This window comes from Ornithorhynchus anatinus, chromosome 7, assembly GCF_004115215.2.
Source record: "Ornithorhynchus anatinus isolate Pmale09 chromosome 7, mOrnAna1.pri.v4, whole genome shotgun sequence".
NCBI lineage: Eukaryota > Metazoa > Chordata > Mammalia > Monotremata > Ornithorhynchidae > Ornithorhynchus > Ornithorhynchus anatinus.
Genome location: NC_041734.1, coordinates 48436386 through 48451756, shown reverse-complemented (window position 1 = coordinate 48451756; position 15371 = coordinate 48436386). Strand labels below are relative to the sequence as shown.

Below are 15371 nucleotides of genomic sequence, written 5' to 3'. Positions count from 1 at the left end.
TGTGACCTTGAGCAAATCACATAACTTCTCTGTGCCTCAGTTTGTCCAACTGTAAGACACAGAATTCAATACTTAGACTGTGAGCCCATGTGGGACGGGACTGAGTTCAACCTGATTACCTTGTATCTACCCCAGCATTTGAAGCAGTGTTTAACACATACTTAAGCACTTAACAATTACCATTATTATTAGATGATTATTTTCATTTTTTACTTCCGAAGCAAATGGTATTCCTAAATTTCGTTTACTTTTCAAGGCATTTAAAATTAGAACTACAACTTTCTCATGTGCTTCGGAGCAGATTTAATATTAGTAATATTCATGATAGTAGCTACAGAAGAAAGAAAAAAGAACATTTTGAGTTTATTTAGGCCATCACTTTAGTTCCATGTCTCAAATCGTTTGCATTATAAGATTTCATTTTCCCACCCATTCATTTAATCGTATTTCATTCAGTCTATTTACTGAGTGCTTACTGTGAGCAAAGCACCGGAAGCAACAAGGTGTAGTGGATAAAAATAATAATGATTGTGGTATTTGTTAAGTGCTCACTAAGTGCCAGGCACTGTACTGAGTGCTGGAATAATAATGATGGTATTTGTTAAGTGCTTACTATGTTCCAAGCACTGTTCTAAGCGCTGGGGTAAATACAAGGTAACCAGGTTGTCCCTCATAGTGTTAATCCCCATTTTACAGATGAGGTAACTGACGCACAGAGAAGTTTAGTGGCTTGCCCAAAGTCACACAGCAGACAAGCGGCAGAGCCGGGATTAGAACTCACGTCACCTGACTCCCAAGCCTGTGCTCTTTCCACTAAGCCAGGCTGCTGCATGGGCCTGGGAGTCAGAAGGTCATGGGTTCTAATCCCAGCTCTGCCACTTGTCTGCAGTGTGGACTTGGGCAAGTCACTTCACTTCTCTGGGCTTCAGTTATCTCATCTGTAAAATGGGAATTAGGACTGTGAGCCCCTTGTGGGACAGGGACTGTGTCCAACCTGTTTGCATGTATCCATCCCAGTGTTTAGTACAGTGCTTGGCACACAATTAGCACTTACCAAATACCCCAATTATTATCCTTACTACTCTCTCCCAAATTATGTTTCTGCAATGCTTTTACATGAAATACTTTAACGTCCTACCTTGTATTATTTCATTACTTTTATTTTTTCATTTGCTTGCTCCAAGAGAGAAGGTGGAGTCAGACCTGACATTTTTGGGTCTTCTCATCATGGAAAATAGCTTGAAGGAAGAGACAAAGCCAGTCCTGCAAGAGCTCAACTCTGCCAAGATCAGGACAGTCATGATCACAGGTATAGAATACAGTCCCTTGACTGCAGGACAGAAACTATGAGTAGGAAGAGAAAGGAAAAGAGTAAGGATTTCTTAAGGAGCTATTCTAAGGATCCATTGCCATTGCATTAAGTTCAGGAAGCAGAAGAAAAAACTCCGTTACGCTTCCTCCTTCAGTAGCCAAACGTCACTGAGGGCTGAAGTCCCTGGACTGGAGTTCATTGCTTTGCAGTTTGCATTTAGCTTTGATAATATGGTACACTGATCAATATGAATTCTCTGAGGCAAAGGACCATAAGGTACGAAATGCCCAGGAATGAAGCCAATAATTATAATCAGTTCTCGATTATTTATGGTAATCAAGGACCGAGATTGCATGAATAATTAAAATCCCAAACTCTCATTTTATTCTATCGCTTCGACTTCTTCCCGTTCCAGACTTTCTAGCAAAATTACCAGCAAATAATAAAAATGTCTGGTTTGAGTTTTACTTCTTTACGTTTCTCATATTCATGCTGAAATAGGTGTGAATTCGCAGTCAGATTACCCAAAAGTTAGGCAGCAGGAAGGTGATGGAAGAGAAACAAAAGATTTGGGTAATTCACATGCTGGATAGCCAGCTCTACAATAAATCAGAGCTTGCTTGTGAATAGTAAATATTAATAACAATCTTCAGCTATTTCTTGTTCTTTGAATAATAAATCTTAAACACTGGCAGGCCCATTATGGACTTTAGAAATGAGACTGAAACCATATTTCAGGATTGTCACAACCATACTATTAAAGGGGACATTTTCAATCCCAAATAGACATTTGCAAACCATCAATCAGACATGTATTGCCTCGAACATTCTCATTTTGACTAAAAATGTAAATGACACACGATCCCACTGATGATTCTCCTAGGTGACAACCTTCAGACAGCTGTTACTGTAGCCAGAAAATCTGGGATGATTTCTGAAAATGAGAAAGTCATTCTCGTTGAAGCAAATGAAATTGCAGAATCTTCATCAGCATCCATCAACTGGAAATTAGTCGAAGAAAGAAAGCCCACTGAACACAGAAGTCTCGTATGTATAAAAAGACTTATTATACTGGGCACAGCGGTTAAATATCATCTACACCATGTTGAGATATTTTAGAACAAGCAGTTTTTGAAAGTGTGAAGGGAAGGGAGAGCCTGCCTTGAACTAGGAGTACACAGAGGCAAGTAAAGGTGCAGGTAATAATAAAAACAATGATAATAATAATAACAGTGGAATTTATTAAGCACTCACTGTTTGCCAAGCATTGTACTCAGAGCAGGATTAAATAGAAGTTAAGTCCTATAAATAATAATGTTGGTATTTGTTAAGCACTTACTATGTGCCAAACACTAAGTATTGGGGGAGATACAAGGTAATCACGTTGTTCCAGGTGGGGCTCACAGTCTTCATCCTCATTTTAGAGATGAGAAGCAGCATGGCTCAGTGGAAAAAGCCCGGGCTTGAGAGTGAGAGGTCATGTGTTTGAATCCCGACTCTGCCATTTGTCAGCTGTGTGACTGTGGGCAAGTCACTTCACTTCTTTGTGCCTCAGTTCCCTCATCTATAAAATGGGGATTAAGATTGTGAGCCTCACGTGGGACAACCTAATTACCCTCTATCTACCCCAGCGCTTAGAACAGTGCTCTGCACATAGTAAGCGCTTAACAAATACCAACATTATTATGAGGTAACTGAGGCACAGAGAAATTAAGTTACTTGCCCAGAGTCATACAGCTGAGAAGTGGCAGAGCCGGGATTCGAACCCATGACCTCTGACTCCCAAGCCTGGGCTCTTTCCACTGAGCCACGCTGCTAAACTTTCTGTGCTACACCGAAGTCAGGCTCTTCCCCAGGGCTTAATACTCACCAACCAGGTGGGCAGGAGTGCTTAAAAATAAGCCCCAGTGTGAGGGACTCCTGCTTAATAGGATGTACAAGATACTGTTCATGGTAACAGTCCCCCACTCCATTCTCATCACCACTGTTCCATGGTCCCAAGTATGTCATCACCTAATGGGGTAACATGGCTCAAAAGATACTTTCAGGGTCGTTCTACAGACGTGGGAAGACCAATGCACAGCCCCTTATTTATGGAAGAGCTTGAACTCCTTGGTTAACTCCCTCAGGACAGGACGGAAGTATTCTATTCATTCATTCATTCAATAGTATTTATTGAGCGCTTACTATGTGCAGAGCACTGTACTAAGCGCTTGGAATGTACAATTCGGTAACAGATAGAGACAATCCCTGCCCAGTGATGGGTTTAGTCTACTCGGGGGACTCAGACAGATAAAAACAAGACAACATAATCACGATAAATGGAATCAAAAGGATGTACACCTCATTAACAAAATAAATAAGGTAATAAAAATATATACAAATGAGCACAGTGCCGAGGGGAGGGGATAGGGGGAGGAGCAGAGGGAAAGGGGGCTTAGCTGAGGGGAGGTGAAGGGGGGGAGGAGGAGGGAGCAGAGGGAGGAGGAGGAGCAGAGAGGAAGCAGAGGGAGCAGAGGGAAAAGGGGAAGCTCAGTCTGGGAAGGCCTAGTGCCTATAGCAGTAAGTGCTGTTACCAGGCAGCAATCTAGGAACTGAGAATTGGCTCAGTGAATCAAATTCTCTCATTTCACAAGTGTCACCTGCTGGGCTTCTTAGATAGATGTTTTCTTGGGCCCCAAATTTCCTTTTTCAAGTTCATTCATTCATTCAATAGCATTTATTGAGCACTTACTATGTGCAGAGCACTGTACTAAGCCCTTGGACTGTACAATGCGGCAACAGATAGAGACCATCCCTGCCCAATGAAGCAGCATACAGAAGCAGCATGGCTCAGTGGAAAAGAGCACGGGCTTTGGAATCAGAGGTCATGGGTTCGAACCCCGGCTCTGCCACTTGTCAGCTGTGTGACTTTGGGCAAGTCACTTCACTTCTCGGTGCCTCAGTTACCTCATCTGTAAAGTGGGGATTAAGACTGTGAGCCCCACGTGGGACAACCTGATTCCCCTGTGTCTACCCCAGCGCTTAGAACAGTGCTCGGCACATAGTAAGCGCTTAACAAATACCAACATTATTATTACTAAGTGCTTGGAATGGACAGTTCAGCAACAGATAGAGACAAGACCTGCCCAATGACGGGCTCACAGTTATTGTAAACAATAGCCTGCAACAGAATGATTATGTGTTGCTTCTAAAATCTGGTTTGTCTAAAATCTCCTGAAACGGGTACCTTTGCTGATAATGTAGGTAAAAGGAGTTTGTTATAATAATAATAATTATAATTATGGTATTTGTTAAGCTCTTACTATGTGCCAAGCACTGTTCTAAGCACTGGGGTAGATACAGGGTAATCAGGTTGCCCTACGTGGGGCTCACACTTTGAATCCCCATTTTACAGATGAGGTAACTGAGGCACAGAGAAGTTAAGTGACTTACCCAAGGTTACTGCTTGGTCCAAATTAAATGAGGTCTGGCAGTGGGGAAACAGGACACGGTAACAGTCACACCTCAAGGAGATGGTGGTTACTTAGGGAAGTGTGGCTAATCATTATTATTATTACTATTATGGTATTTGTTACGATAATCATGTAGTTACTTGGTCCAAGTTCTTTCTCTTTGAAAACTCACACTCTTCTATAAATGCTTTAAGTCTAGCAGTATTCATGACCTGTTTTATAGGATAGTTGCATTAACGTGGAACAAGAAATCAGCACTGAAGATGGTGGAAGAAATTACCATTTTGCCCTAAGTGGAAAATCCTATCAGACTATAGGACAGTATTTCAGCCATTTGCTGCCCAAAGTAAGTTTCATAGCATACTGAATAATTTACTTTCAGTTTACAGCAGTAACTACTTTAAAATAGTGTTTCCCAGGGAAAATTTTGCAGGGCTGGTATGTATTGCTATTTTGGTGGCCATGACTTTTTAAATGAGATATACTGAAATAATTCACATGACTCTAGAATACACTTGCAAAGCATCTCAAGCTGTCTGAGAATTTTGAACTCAGTTTTTTTCAGTTTCCCCTTTACCTTATTTCTTTTTATCTGCCTCCGTTTGAGGCTCCCTATGGCCACATGGAAATACCCTGAGTGGCCAAAATTGAGATTAAAAAAAAATCCCTCAAAGAGCCTATTTGGGTCAGATAAGGTAGATTTACTACTAATAATAATAATGATGGCATTTGTTAAGCACTTACTATGTGCCAAGCACTGTTCTAAGTCCTGGGGTAGAACAAGGCAATTAGGTTGTCCCATGTGGGGCTCACAGTTGTAATCCCCATTTTACAAGCGAGGTAACTGAAGCAGAGAGAAGTTAAGTGACTTGCTCTTCATTTCTTCTGAACTTTAAGCTATTTATGGACGGGGATCTTTTCTATCAACTTTTGTACCTTCCAAAGCATTTACTGCAGTGCACTGTAAATGATAGGCACTGAATAAATACCAAGGATTGATAGATTTTCCTGCTTTTCTCCTTGTTGAAGCCAATTTAATAGTTCCATTAGTGAGCTAGATTTCATTAACAAAGAATGGTATTCTTTATTAAGCACTCGTCTTCTCCTTGGGTCCTCCTTCTTAGCAGAATTCATCTGGAAGTAATGATAATAGTTTTTATTAAGTGCTTTCTATGTGTCAGGCACTGAGCTAGACTGTAAGCTCAGTTGTGGGCAGGGAAAGTGAGCACGGACTGTGTTTACCAACTCTTACATTGTTATGTTGTAGTCTCCTAAGTGCTTAGTACAGTGCTCTGCACACAGTAAATGCTAAATAAATATGATTGATTGATTGATTGGGTAGATCCAAGATAAAAAGATCAGACCCCGTCCTTTTCCCACATGAACTCAAAATCTAAGTAAGAAGGAGGACAGGCATTTAATTCCATTTTACAGATGAGGAAACTAAAGTCAGAGAATTAAGTGAATTTTCCAAGGCTGCACTACAGGCAAGTAGCAGAGCTGGGGTTAGAACTAAGTCCTCTGACTCTTAGCCCAGTGCTCTTTCCAGTAGGTCTCATGCTTCTCAAGAGTGATGTACTTCACTCTTCATATTTTACAGGCCTGAGGGGGTTTACTACTTTCCCAGTAATTAAGAAAATCTAGCCTCTCTTCTCTATCCACCCATATCATAAATCACGGACAGCAAAAAGTTGGTTGAATTTAAAGAATAAATGTTTAAGCAATATTTAGTTGTTGGCTAGTTCTCACCTCCACTCTTTTTTGTCCTTTTTTATTGTTTGTGTTAGGCTTTTACTATGTGCCAGGCCCTATTCTAAACCCTTGGGTAGATACAGGGTAATCAGTTTGGACACAGTCCATGTCCCACAGTCTTAATCCCCATTTTACAGATGAGGTAACTGAGGCACAGAGAACTTAAGTGACTTGCTCAAGGTCAAACAAAAGACAAGTGGCAGAGCTGAGATTAGAACCCAGGTCCTTCTGACTCCCAGGGCCATGCTCTATCCATTAGGCGCATGGCTACTTCTCTAAAATTAAAAAAAAAAGCACTTACTATATGCCAAGCACTGTACTGAGTGCTGGGATAGATACAAGGCAGTCAGGTCCCTCGAGGGGCTTACAGTCTAAGTAGGAGGGGGAACAGGTATCAAATCCCTATTTTACAGATGAGGGAGCTAGGCACATAGAAGTTAAGTGAGTTGCCCAAGGTCACACAGCTGACAAGTGGTGGAGCTGGCATTAGAAACCAGACCCTGCTACTCCCAGGTCTATGCTTTTTCCACTAGGCCACAGAGTTCACATTCTTCTTACGTACAAAGTAATGGAGCTGGAAAATTTCCCTCCCTTTCTATCTGTGCTCATTAACCTGTTAGTTTTGTGATGCCTAAAATCTGTAATGTGAATATTATCACTTTCACAAGGAATTTATTTGTTTTTGATTCCCTTTCAGATACTGATGAATGGAACTATTTTTGCCAGAATGTCTCCTGGGCAGAAATCCAACCTGGTAGAAGAATTTCAGAAATTGGAGTAGGTTCTTTGCAAATACAACCTAGCAGGTGGATGAGGGAATGCAGCAAGTCAGTTAAATCTGAGATATTACCTTCCTGAGCAATCATTCATTCTGGATCTGCTATTTGAATAGGTAGCAAGTGCTATTAAAGGGGAACAATAGCGAGTAGGGGAATGCAAGTCTTTGAACCTTCAAGTAGTCAAATATTCATTTTGTCAAACATGTGCCCTCCCCAATAAGAAACCAGACAATATGCAGAGAATACATTAACCCCAAGGTCTTGATTGACAAACTGGATATTCCAAAAGCAACCCACCATGCTGGACCTTCTACTTAACATTTAATAAAATGTCTAAATAAATGCTTTCTGCTCTTCTAGCACAGGATCCAACATTTGCCTACTAGATACCTTACTCCCCCTGACCCTCCCAGGTCAATACTTGCCCTGTCCCCCACCTTCAAAAACACAGCATTTGCCGTACACTTTTAAAATCAGGAAAATGAGTTTTGGCCTTTAAATGGTATCTGTGGGTAAAAACAATTCAAATGGTTGAGATGCTGTCAAACAAATCTCTCTTTATGCACAATGGAGTCTTTAGGGCAATTGTAAATTAAATCAAAAAGTCATGATGTGATGCACGTTTTCTATCAGTAACACCATTCAAGCTATCCTGGCATCCTGGGTTTCTGCTCAAATGATTGCACCTTTAGCTTAAGCTTCACTTGAGTTGCAATGTGGCATCATTTTAATTAAAAAGGGACAATTCCTCTTGGATTGTGCTGCTCAGGCTATATTTTAAGATACCCATCTTTAAACCAAAGTGGCCCGAGACCCATGTAGTCACATAGAAAATAAGTGGAAAATCTGAATCTGAACCCACGGATCATTGCTTAGTCTAGTGAGCCACACCGCTTATCAGCTCAAGGTTCTCAAGCGACTTTTTCCCTTAAAACAAATCACATAGTGTGGAAAGCCATGGAGGAGGTCAGGGTATATTATAAAATGTGTTTCCAGCTTTTAGGTCTTTTTCATTTGAAGGCTATGTAGCTGACACTGCTCCTTTGTCCAACCATCTCTCAATGCTATTCCTTTTAAGTTATTTCGTAGGTATGTGTGGTGATGGGGCAAATGATTGTGGGGTAAGTTGATACTGCAATTTTGTAAAATGATTTTCACCAGTGATGCATTTTGTTCTTGCTCAAAACCACTTGTACTCAAAACCCTTTGCATGCATTATCTTGTGAATGTAATGTAACTATTTTCAGGTGAAGAAATCGGGGTTCAAAAAGGGGAAGGGATTTGACCATGGTCACAAACTATTTGTGTTTCACAGGAAAACCATGCTATCCGATTTAAACAGTTATACATATTAAAATCTTCATTATCCTGCAATCTTGGGGAAAGGAAAGGTCTAATACTAAAAACTTCCCTGTTATCAATCAATGAATAATATCTATCGAGTGCTTACTGTGTGCAGAGCACTGTACTAAATGCTTGGAACAGAGTTGGTGGACATGTTTCCTGCCCACAAGGAGCTTACAGTCTAGAGGGAGAGACAGTAATAGAAATTGATACAGCATAGATATGCACATAAATGCTGTGGGGATAAGGGTGGGGTGAATATCAAATGCTCAGAAGGTATAGACCCAAGCACATAAGAGATACAAAATGGAGAGAGAGTAGGGGAAGAGGGCTCAATCAGGGAAGGCTTCTAATTTTAGATCCATGACTGCCTCCTCGTATAATCACATAAAATGTTTGATAAAATCCTCCAGAAACCCAAAGGAAGTCTGTAACATTATGAGAGGGTTGTCATATTTGAGGAAAACTTAGCCCTGCTAGGATTTAGTGGACTTAGTTTAATCACCCTGAAGACTCGAAATAGCAAAATGAAGCACCCATTCATTTTGAAGTGAGAAAAACGGGCATTAGCTAGGAGAGGAAATTTGGCAATTATTGGTGATCTGAAATGGCCTGCTCAGCAGACTAGCAGAAATATTGCACAAATCTCCCAGGAGAATTGCATATTCACCAGGAAGGACCCAAATATTTACAAATACCTGTTCCACAAGGGATCGGTGGGACACATTTGCCCATATATGATAATTCTGCAAGTTTAACTGCACTTTACAGTTGGGAAGGTAGTAGATAATAGAGTCCTTTTGGTCACAATTAGGCACGGGCAATCTAAAAGCATTAGCTTAAGTAGGGAAGGTAATGTTTTCTTAAAAGTGAGTCCTTTTGTGGAGATGGACCTCCAAGTTAACCGAGAATCGCTCCTATTCAACTTTATTGTATTGAGCGTGGCTCAGTGGAACGAGCACGGGCTTTGGAGTCAGAGTTCATGGGTTTGAATCCCGGCTCGGCCACTTGTCAGCTGTGTGACTTTGGGCAAATCACTTAACTTCTCTGTGCCTCAGTCACCTCATCTGTAAAGTGGGGATTAAGACTGTGAGCCCCACGTGGGACAACCTGATTCCCCTGTGTCTACCCCAGCGCTTAGAACAGTGCTTGGCACATAGTAAGCGCTTAACAAATACCAACATTATTATTATTATTATTAAATGTTTATTGCAAAGCTGTGCCCACAGACAGCTCTCAATAAATACCTTCGATTGACCGATTGATTAATTACTGTTCAGGATGATTGGGTATCTGTGGTCTATCCCTCAACCTGCCATTAGACTACCTGGTTTCTGAATCCAAATAAAATAGCTGGGGAGGACAGAGGTTAACCTCTAAGTGTCAAGACTTCCCTGTCTGTTCTCTTTAAAAACTATCCAGCTGGGTGTGAGCTGGGCCTCAGGATTTCTACCACTGAGGGCAGCAGTATGGTGAGGGAACCAGACTTTGTGCTGAAGAAGTCTGAGCTGTGGAGCAGTATCAATCAGGCAGACTCGATAATATGGGGATTCTTAGAGGAGGGCTGATTGTACTCTCCCAAGCACTGAGTACAATGCTCTGCACACAGTAAGCGTTCAATAAATACAATTAAATGAATAAATGTCATTAGCCCTGCCCTAATGACATCAGCCTCTGTACTGAACTATCCCACTAACATTTACTTGATATTTGAAGTTAAGCTCACCTGGGCCAGAATGGAAACAAAAAAAGAAATATTCCATTCAAATATTCCTTTCAATCAATCAACCACTCAATCAGATTTATTGAGCACTCAACCTTGAGCAGAGCACTATACTAAGCACTTGGGAGAGTATAATTTAACAGAGTGGTAAACATGTTCCCGGCCTACACTGAGCTTACGGTCTAGAGGGGGAGACAGATATTAAGATAAATGAATAAATAATGGCTACGTAGATAAGTGCAGTTGGGCTGAGGGAGGGGTGAATAAAAGATACAAATCCAAGAACAAGGGCTAACAGAAAGGAGAATGGGAAGAAGAAATGAGGGACTGGTTGGGGAAGGCCTCTTGGAGGAGATGTGTCTTCAATAAGACTTTAAAGGTATGGAGAGTGATTGTGTCAAATGTGAAGAGAGAGAGCGTTCCAGGCCAGAGTCAGGATGTGGGCGAGAGGACAGTGGCGCGATAGACAAAATGGAGGTATAGGGAGTAGGTTGGCTGGCATGAGAGAAGAAGCGAGAGGGCTGGGTTGTAGTGGGAAATCAGGGAGGTAAGATAAGGGTCAGGGGGCAAGGTGGTTGAGTATTTTAAAGCCAATGGGAAGGAGTTTTTGTTTGATGTAATAATAAATTTGGTATTTGTTAAGCGCTTACTATGTGCGGAGCACTGTTCTAAGCACTGGAGTAGATATAGGATAATCAGGTTGTCCCACGTGAAGCTCACAGTCTTAATCCCCATTTTACAGATGAGGGAACTGAGGCACAGAGAAGTTAAGTGACTTGCCCACAGTCACACAGCTGACAAGTGGCACAGTCAGGATTCGAACCCGTGACCTCTGACTCCCAAGCCCGGGCTCATTCCACTGAGCCACGCTAGGTGGATGGGCAACCACTGGAGTTCTTAAGGGGTGGGGAAAGAATGAATAAACTTTTTTGTATAAAAATGATCCAGGCAGCAGAGTGAAGTGCGGACTGAAGTAGAGAGAGACAGTAGATGGGGAGGTTGGAAAGGAGTCTGATGCAGCACTGAAGGTCAGATAGGATAAGTGCTTGGGTTAACATGGTAGTAGTATGGATGGAGAGGAAAGGGTGAATGTTAGGGATATCGTGAAGGGTGAACTGACAAGATTTGGTTATATATTCTTTACTGGGGTTGAATGAGAGCGATGAGTCGAGGATAACACCAAGGTTATAGACTTGTGAGCCAAGGAGGATGGCGATGCTGTACGCAGTAACAGGAAAGTCAGGAGAAAGTCAGGGGAATTCTGGAAAACTCCTTCCAAGGATATCTTTGCCCTGTGGAGGACTGGCCAGGGAGTCAATGATGGATCCAGGGTTGACGCAAGTGTCCTCACCCACAACTTGATAGTCATGAAATGAAAGGTAAAAACAGAAAAGGGTGAAACAACCAGTCTGGTTTGTCTGTACAAAATACGTACTAGAAATAGTGCAAAAACAGTCCAAGAATGCACAAGTACTAAGCAGGGTGTTTGCATTTCAGGCTTTGAAAATGGCTCATGCTGGGATCTCGCTCTCAGAACAAGAAGCGTCCGTGGCTTCCCCTTTCACCTCCAAAACCCCCAACATATCGTGTGTGCCACACCTCATCAAGTAAGTGAGCACCTTCACAGATCCCCATTACTTTCTTTGACTCTTCAGAACTGGAATTCATGTAGTTTTGTGTGGTAAGGAGCAAGAAACTGAGCAGAAGTTACTTAAATAACTGTAGTCAAATCATTTGTGCAACGATGCTGAACAACTGCTTTTCAAACCAACTGTCCTGCTTGAACACACTGATATCAAAAAGTTATGAAGGGCAGAAAAGGCACAGGGATTTTTTTAATGATAGAAAGCTAAAATGGTAATTATTTTGTCACCAGTTTAAATCCCATCATTCCTTCCATTTGAAAATTGCTGGTTCTCCTGTCATCTCTTTACGTAGATGCTTGGAGATCTGGAGATAATATCTGCCACATCCCTTTCCCTACATCTTTCTTCTTTATCCCTCCTATTTTGCCTGCTAGAGTCCTTACTCTCTCCCCACCTTCATTTTTGAAATGTGTTCTGGTTCTGCCACAAAGAGCTCTCTCATTGCCTTATAATCACTGTGTTATTTGTGAAATGCAAGCTCCTTAGCCTGTTACTTGAGTAAGACGGTAAGCCTTTTGGCAAGATCCTCTGTGACCCTTCCAAATTTCTCCCATAGAAGACATTACATAATTCTATAGTAATCCCCTAAACAGTTATATAAGAGCAGAATTGGGCTTATGGATTTGAAATTCAACCGACTTTAGAACTTCATTAAAAAGTACAGTGTTAGTTTACCGTCACTGGATACAAAGAAAGGGGTGAGCTATCCTTTCCATGTTCCCTGTCTGAAGGGATAGATGAATACTACAGTTTGTTTCAGGAGAAGGGTGAGCTTTCAAGTAGCTGGCCTGGGGCAGTGTTAGCTTAACCAAAATGTCTAAATAAAGAGCAGAGTGGGAGCAGTGCCAGAAACAGGAGAGTTCAGACGAGATAACAGATCACACAAACATACATTTTAGAGAGTAAATTAATAATTCTCTGATGTAATTTTAGACCAGTCCCGCAAATGTATAATTTAGTATCATTGTCTTCCGCTCTATCGTACTCTTCCTCGGATTCTGCACAATAGTCCGCACATAGTAAACACTCGAAAAAGACCATCGATTGACTGCTATACCTATTCTGCCAGTGCAATATTACACCACTGGAGAAAGGGCTTGGCTCCATTTTAGAACACCTGTGTGACAGCGATGCCGTTGTATACTAATTTAGAAAGGGAAATTGATTCCCCTCACCCACACAGAGCACTGGACTATTCACAGACTTTGGCTAGTTGTTATAATTCAACAATGAGTTGTTGGATCTAGTGTTGTCAAAACATAGCATTTCAATTGAGAACACAAGAGATGTGTAATTCTGGTGAAATTAGCCCATTTGCAGTCTGTTCTCATACCATATTATTTATAGGTGTGACCTCCTAGCTCTTGTCTCAATCATTTAGAGACAGAGGCAGACTGGTTTGTGCACTGATTCACATCCTTGTGGGGAAAGGATAAGTGGGAAACAGGGGAGTGGTCTTGTTGCAGAGGGATGAGCTGTCTTTTTTTTTTCTTTCAATCTTTTCCTATGCAATTTACCCAAGACAGGATTACTTCTGCAATAAGAAGAGAACATGACATATGTGCAATCTTGATCCCTCAGAAATTGGTGGCCTGTTATGCCTACTGTTGTTCACATCTCAGAGAAGTGGCATGGCTTAATGGATAGAGCGCAGGAGCCCTATGTGGGATAGGGACTGTGTCCAACCCAACTCCCTTGTATCTACCCCAGTGCTTAGTACAATGCATAGCACATAGTAAGCAATTAACAAATACCACAATTATTATTATTATTGTTGTTATAATTGTGTTTGGTCTAAAGAAGGAAAAAATATTGCCTAAGGGGCTGTGCATTTCTTTCTTATGTCCCAGTCTCTGGTTTCCCTAAAGCAGATTTTCCTTCCTCTCTCCCCAACTAAATAAAGACCTTGAGAAACAAATATAAGTACATTAGAGATGCAGCATGGTCTAGTGGAATCAGCACATACCTGGGAGTCACATGACCTGCATTTTAATCCTGGCTCTGCCACTTCTATGCTGTGTGACCTTGGGCAAGTGACAACTTCTCTGTGTCTCAGTTTCCTCATCTGTAAAATGGACCTGTTCACCCTCCTACTTACACTCTGAGTCCCCTGTGGGACAGGGTCTATCTCAGGAAGGATTAAACTGTATCTTAGAGCTTAGAGCAGTGTTTCACACATAGAAAGTGCTTAACAAATATTGTAATTATGATTATTACTACATAAATAGCTCCCACGGTAAAAAAGATCCAGAGATAAGTTACAGATCAGGGCCCATGGTACCCATAAATGAACAAATTCAGAATCATTTCTTTTTTTGGAATACCTCTTTTTCTGAGAGACTATAAGTAAAGTCAGTTAGATCCTTGACTCCTCTGCCTCATTACTTGGAGTTTTCCAAAATGGTCAGGAAAAATGTCATCTGGACCGTTATCTGTCAAAGTTCCACATACATTTTATTTTTTCACAGGATCAACAAAATCACCCAGACTAATTGCCCTCATTTCTTTTCCTTAAACAGGGAAGGACGTGCTGCTCTCGTTACTTCATTTTGTATGTTTAAGTACATGGCTCTGTACAGCATGATTCAATATCTTGGTGTTCTGCTGCTTTACTGGGTATGACTTAGAAACTAGTCTTTTGGTCAGTGAGAAGAAAAACAGATGAGCAACCAGGCCCAAATCTTCAATAATTAATCAGTGATATTTATTGAGCACTGACTGTGTGCAGAACACTGTATTAAGTGCTTGAACACTAAAAGTTGTTCAACTAGAAATGACAAATGTTTCCAGCAGAACATTAAAATCTTTGTTCCTCTTTCTAATTCATTCTACTTCTTGAAAGGAAGACTATAATAAGATGAGATTGGATCAGAAAAATGTCTTGGATCAATCCTATCTCTTTTCACTCTGAAATATAAATATCACTATTTAAGGGTTCCAGCTGAACTCACTATTTATTCCCCTATTCTCCCCCAGACTGACTTCTTAAACTACTATATTCACCAAACTCCATTTGTGCAGGTTCCAGTTTCCATCAGTATATAGCTTCCTGGAGCTAAATATTCTGGAAATTGTTAGCCTTGTATTCACCAAAGCATTGAACAACAGTGTGTTAAATACAATGATACGTACTGGTTTTGAACCTAATGTGCGCATATTTCTGCATTTTGATTACTAGTTCTGTTGGCTTAGACATTTTGGGATACATCTCAATTCTACAGGGTTGAATTTTCCTGTAGAACTCTATTTATTATCTCTAACCTATTTTACCACTATATGGTCAAAAGGGAAATGATAAATCCCCTTTTCTAAAATATAAAACTCAATTATTGTCTGTGATGTTGAGAAGAGAAAAAGTGC

The 15371-nt window shown here is 41.0% G+C and overlaps 1 protein-coding gene across 1 annotated transcript in view; it reads left to right on the top strand.

The window, feature by feature from the left end:
- The window catches only part of ATP13A4 (ATPase 13A4), a 123355-nt gene that overhangs the window by 87036 nt on the left and 20948 nt on the right, over window positions 1-15371 (top strand). Inside the window, exons 18-24 of the mRNA XM_029069396.2 lie at window positions 1185-1309; window positions 2196-2359; window positions 4991-5113; window positions 7217-7296; window positions 8377-8419; window positions 11863-11972; window positions 14531-14627. Of these exons, the coding sequence (XP_028925229.1) occupies window positions 1185-1309; window positions 2196-2359; window positions 4991-5113; window positions 7217-7296; window positions 8377-8419; window positions 11863-11972; window positions 14531-14627 (742 nt within the window). The remainder of the gene's footprint in view (window positions 1-1184; window positions 1310-2195; window positions 2360-4990; window positions 5114-7216; window positions 7297-8376; window positions 8420-11862; window positions 11973-14530; window positions 14628-15371) is intronic.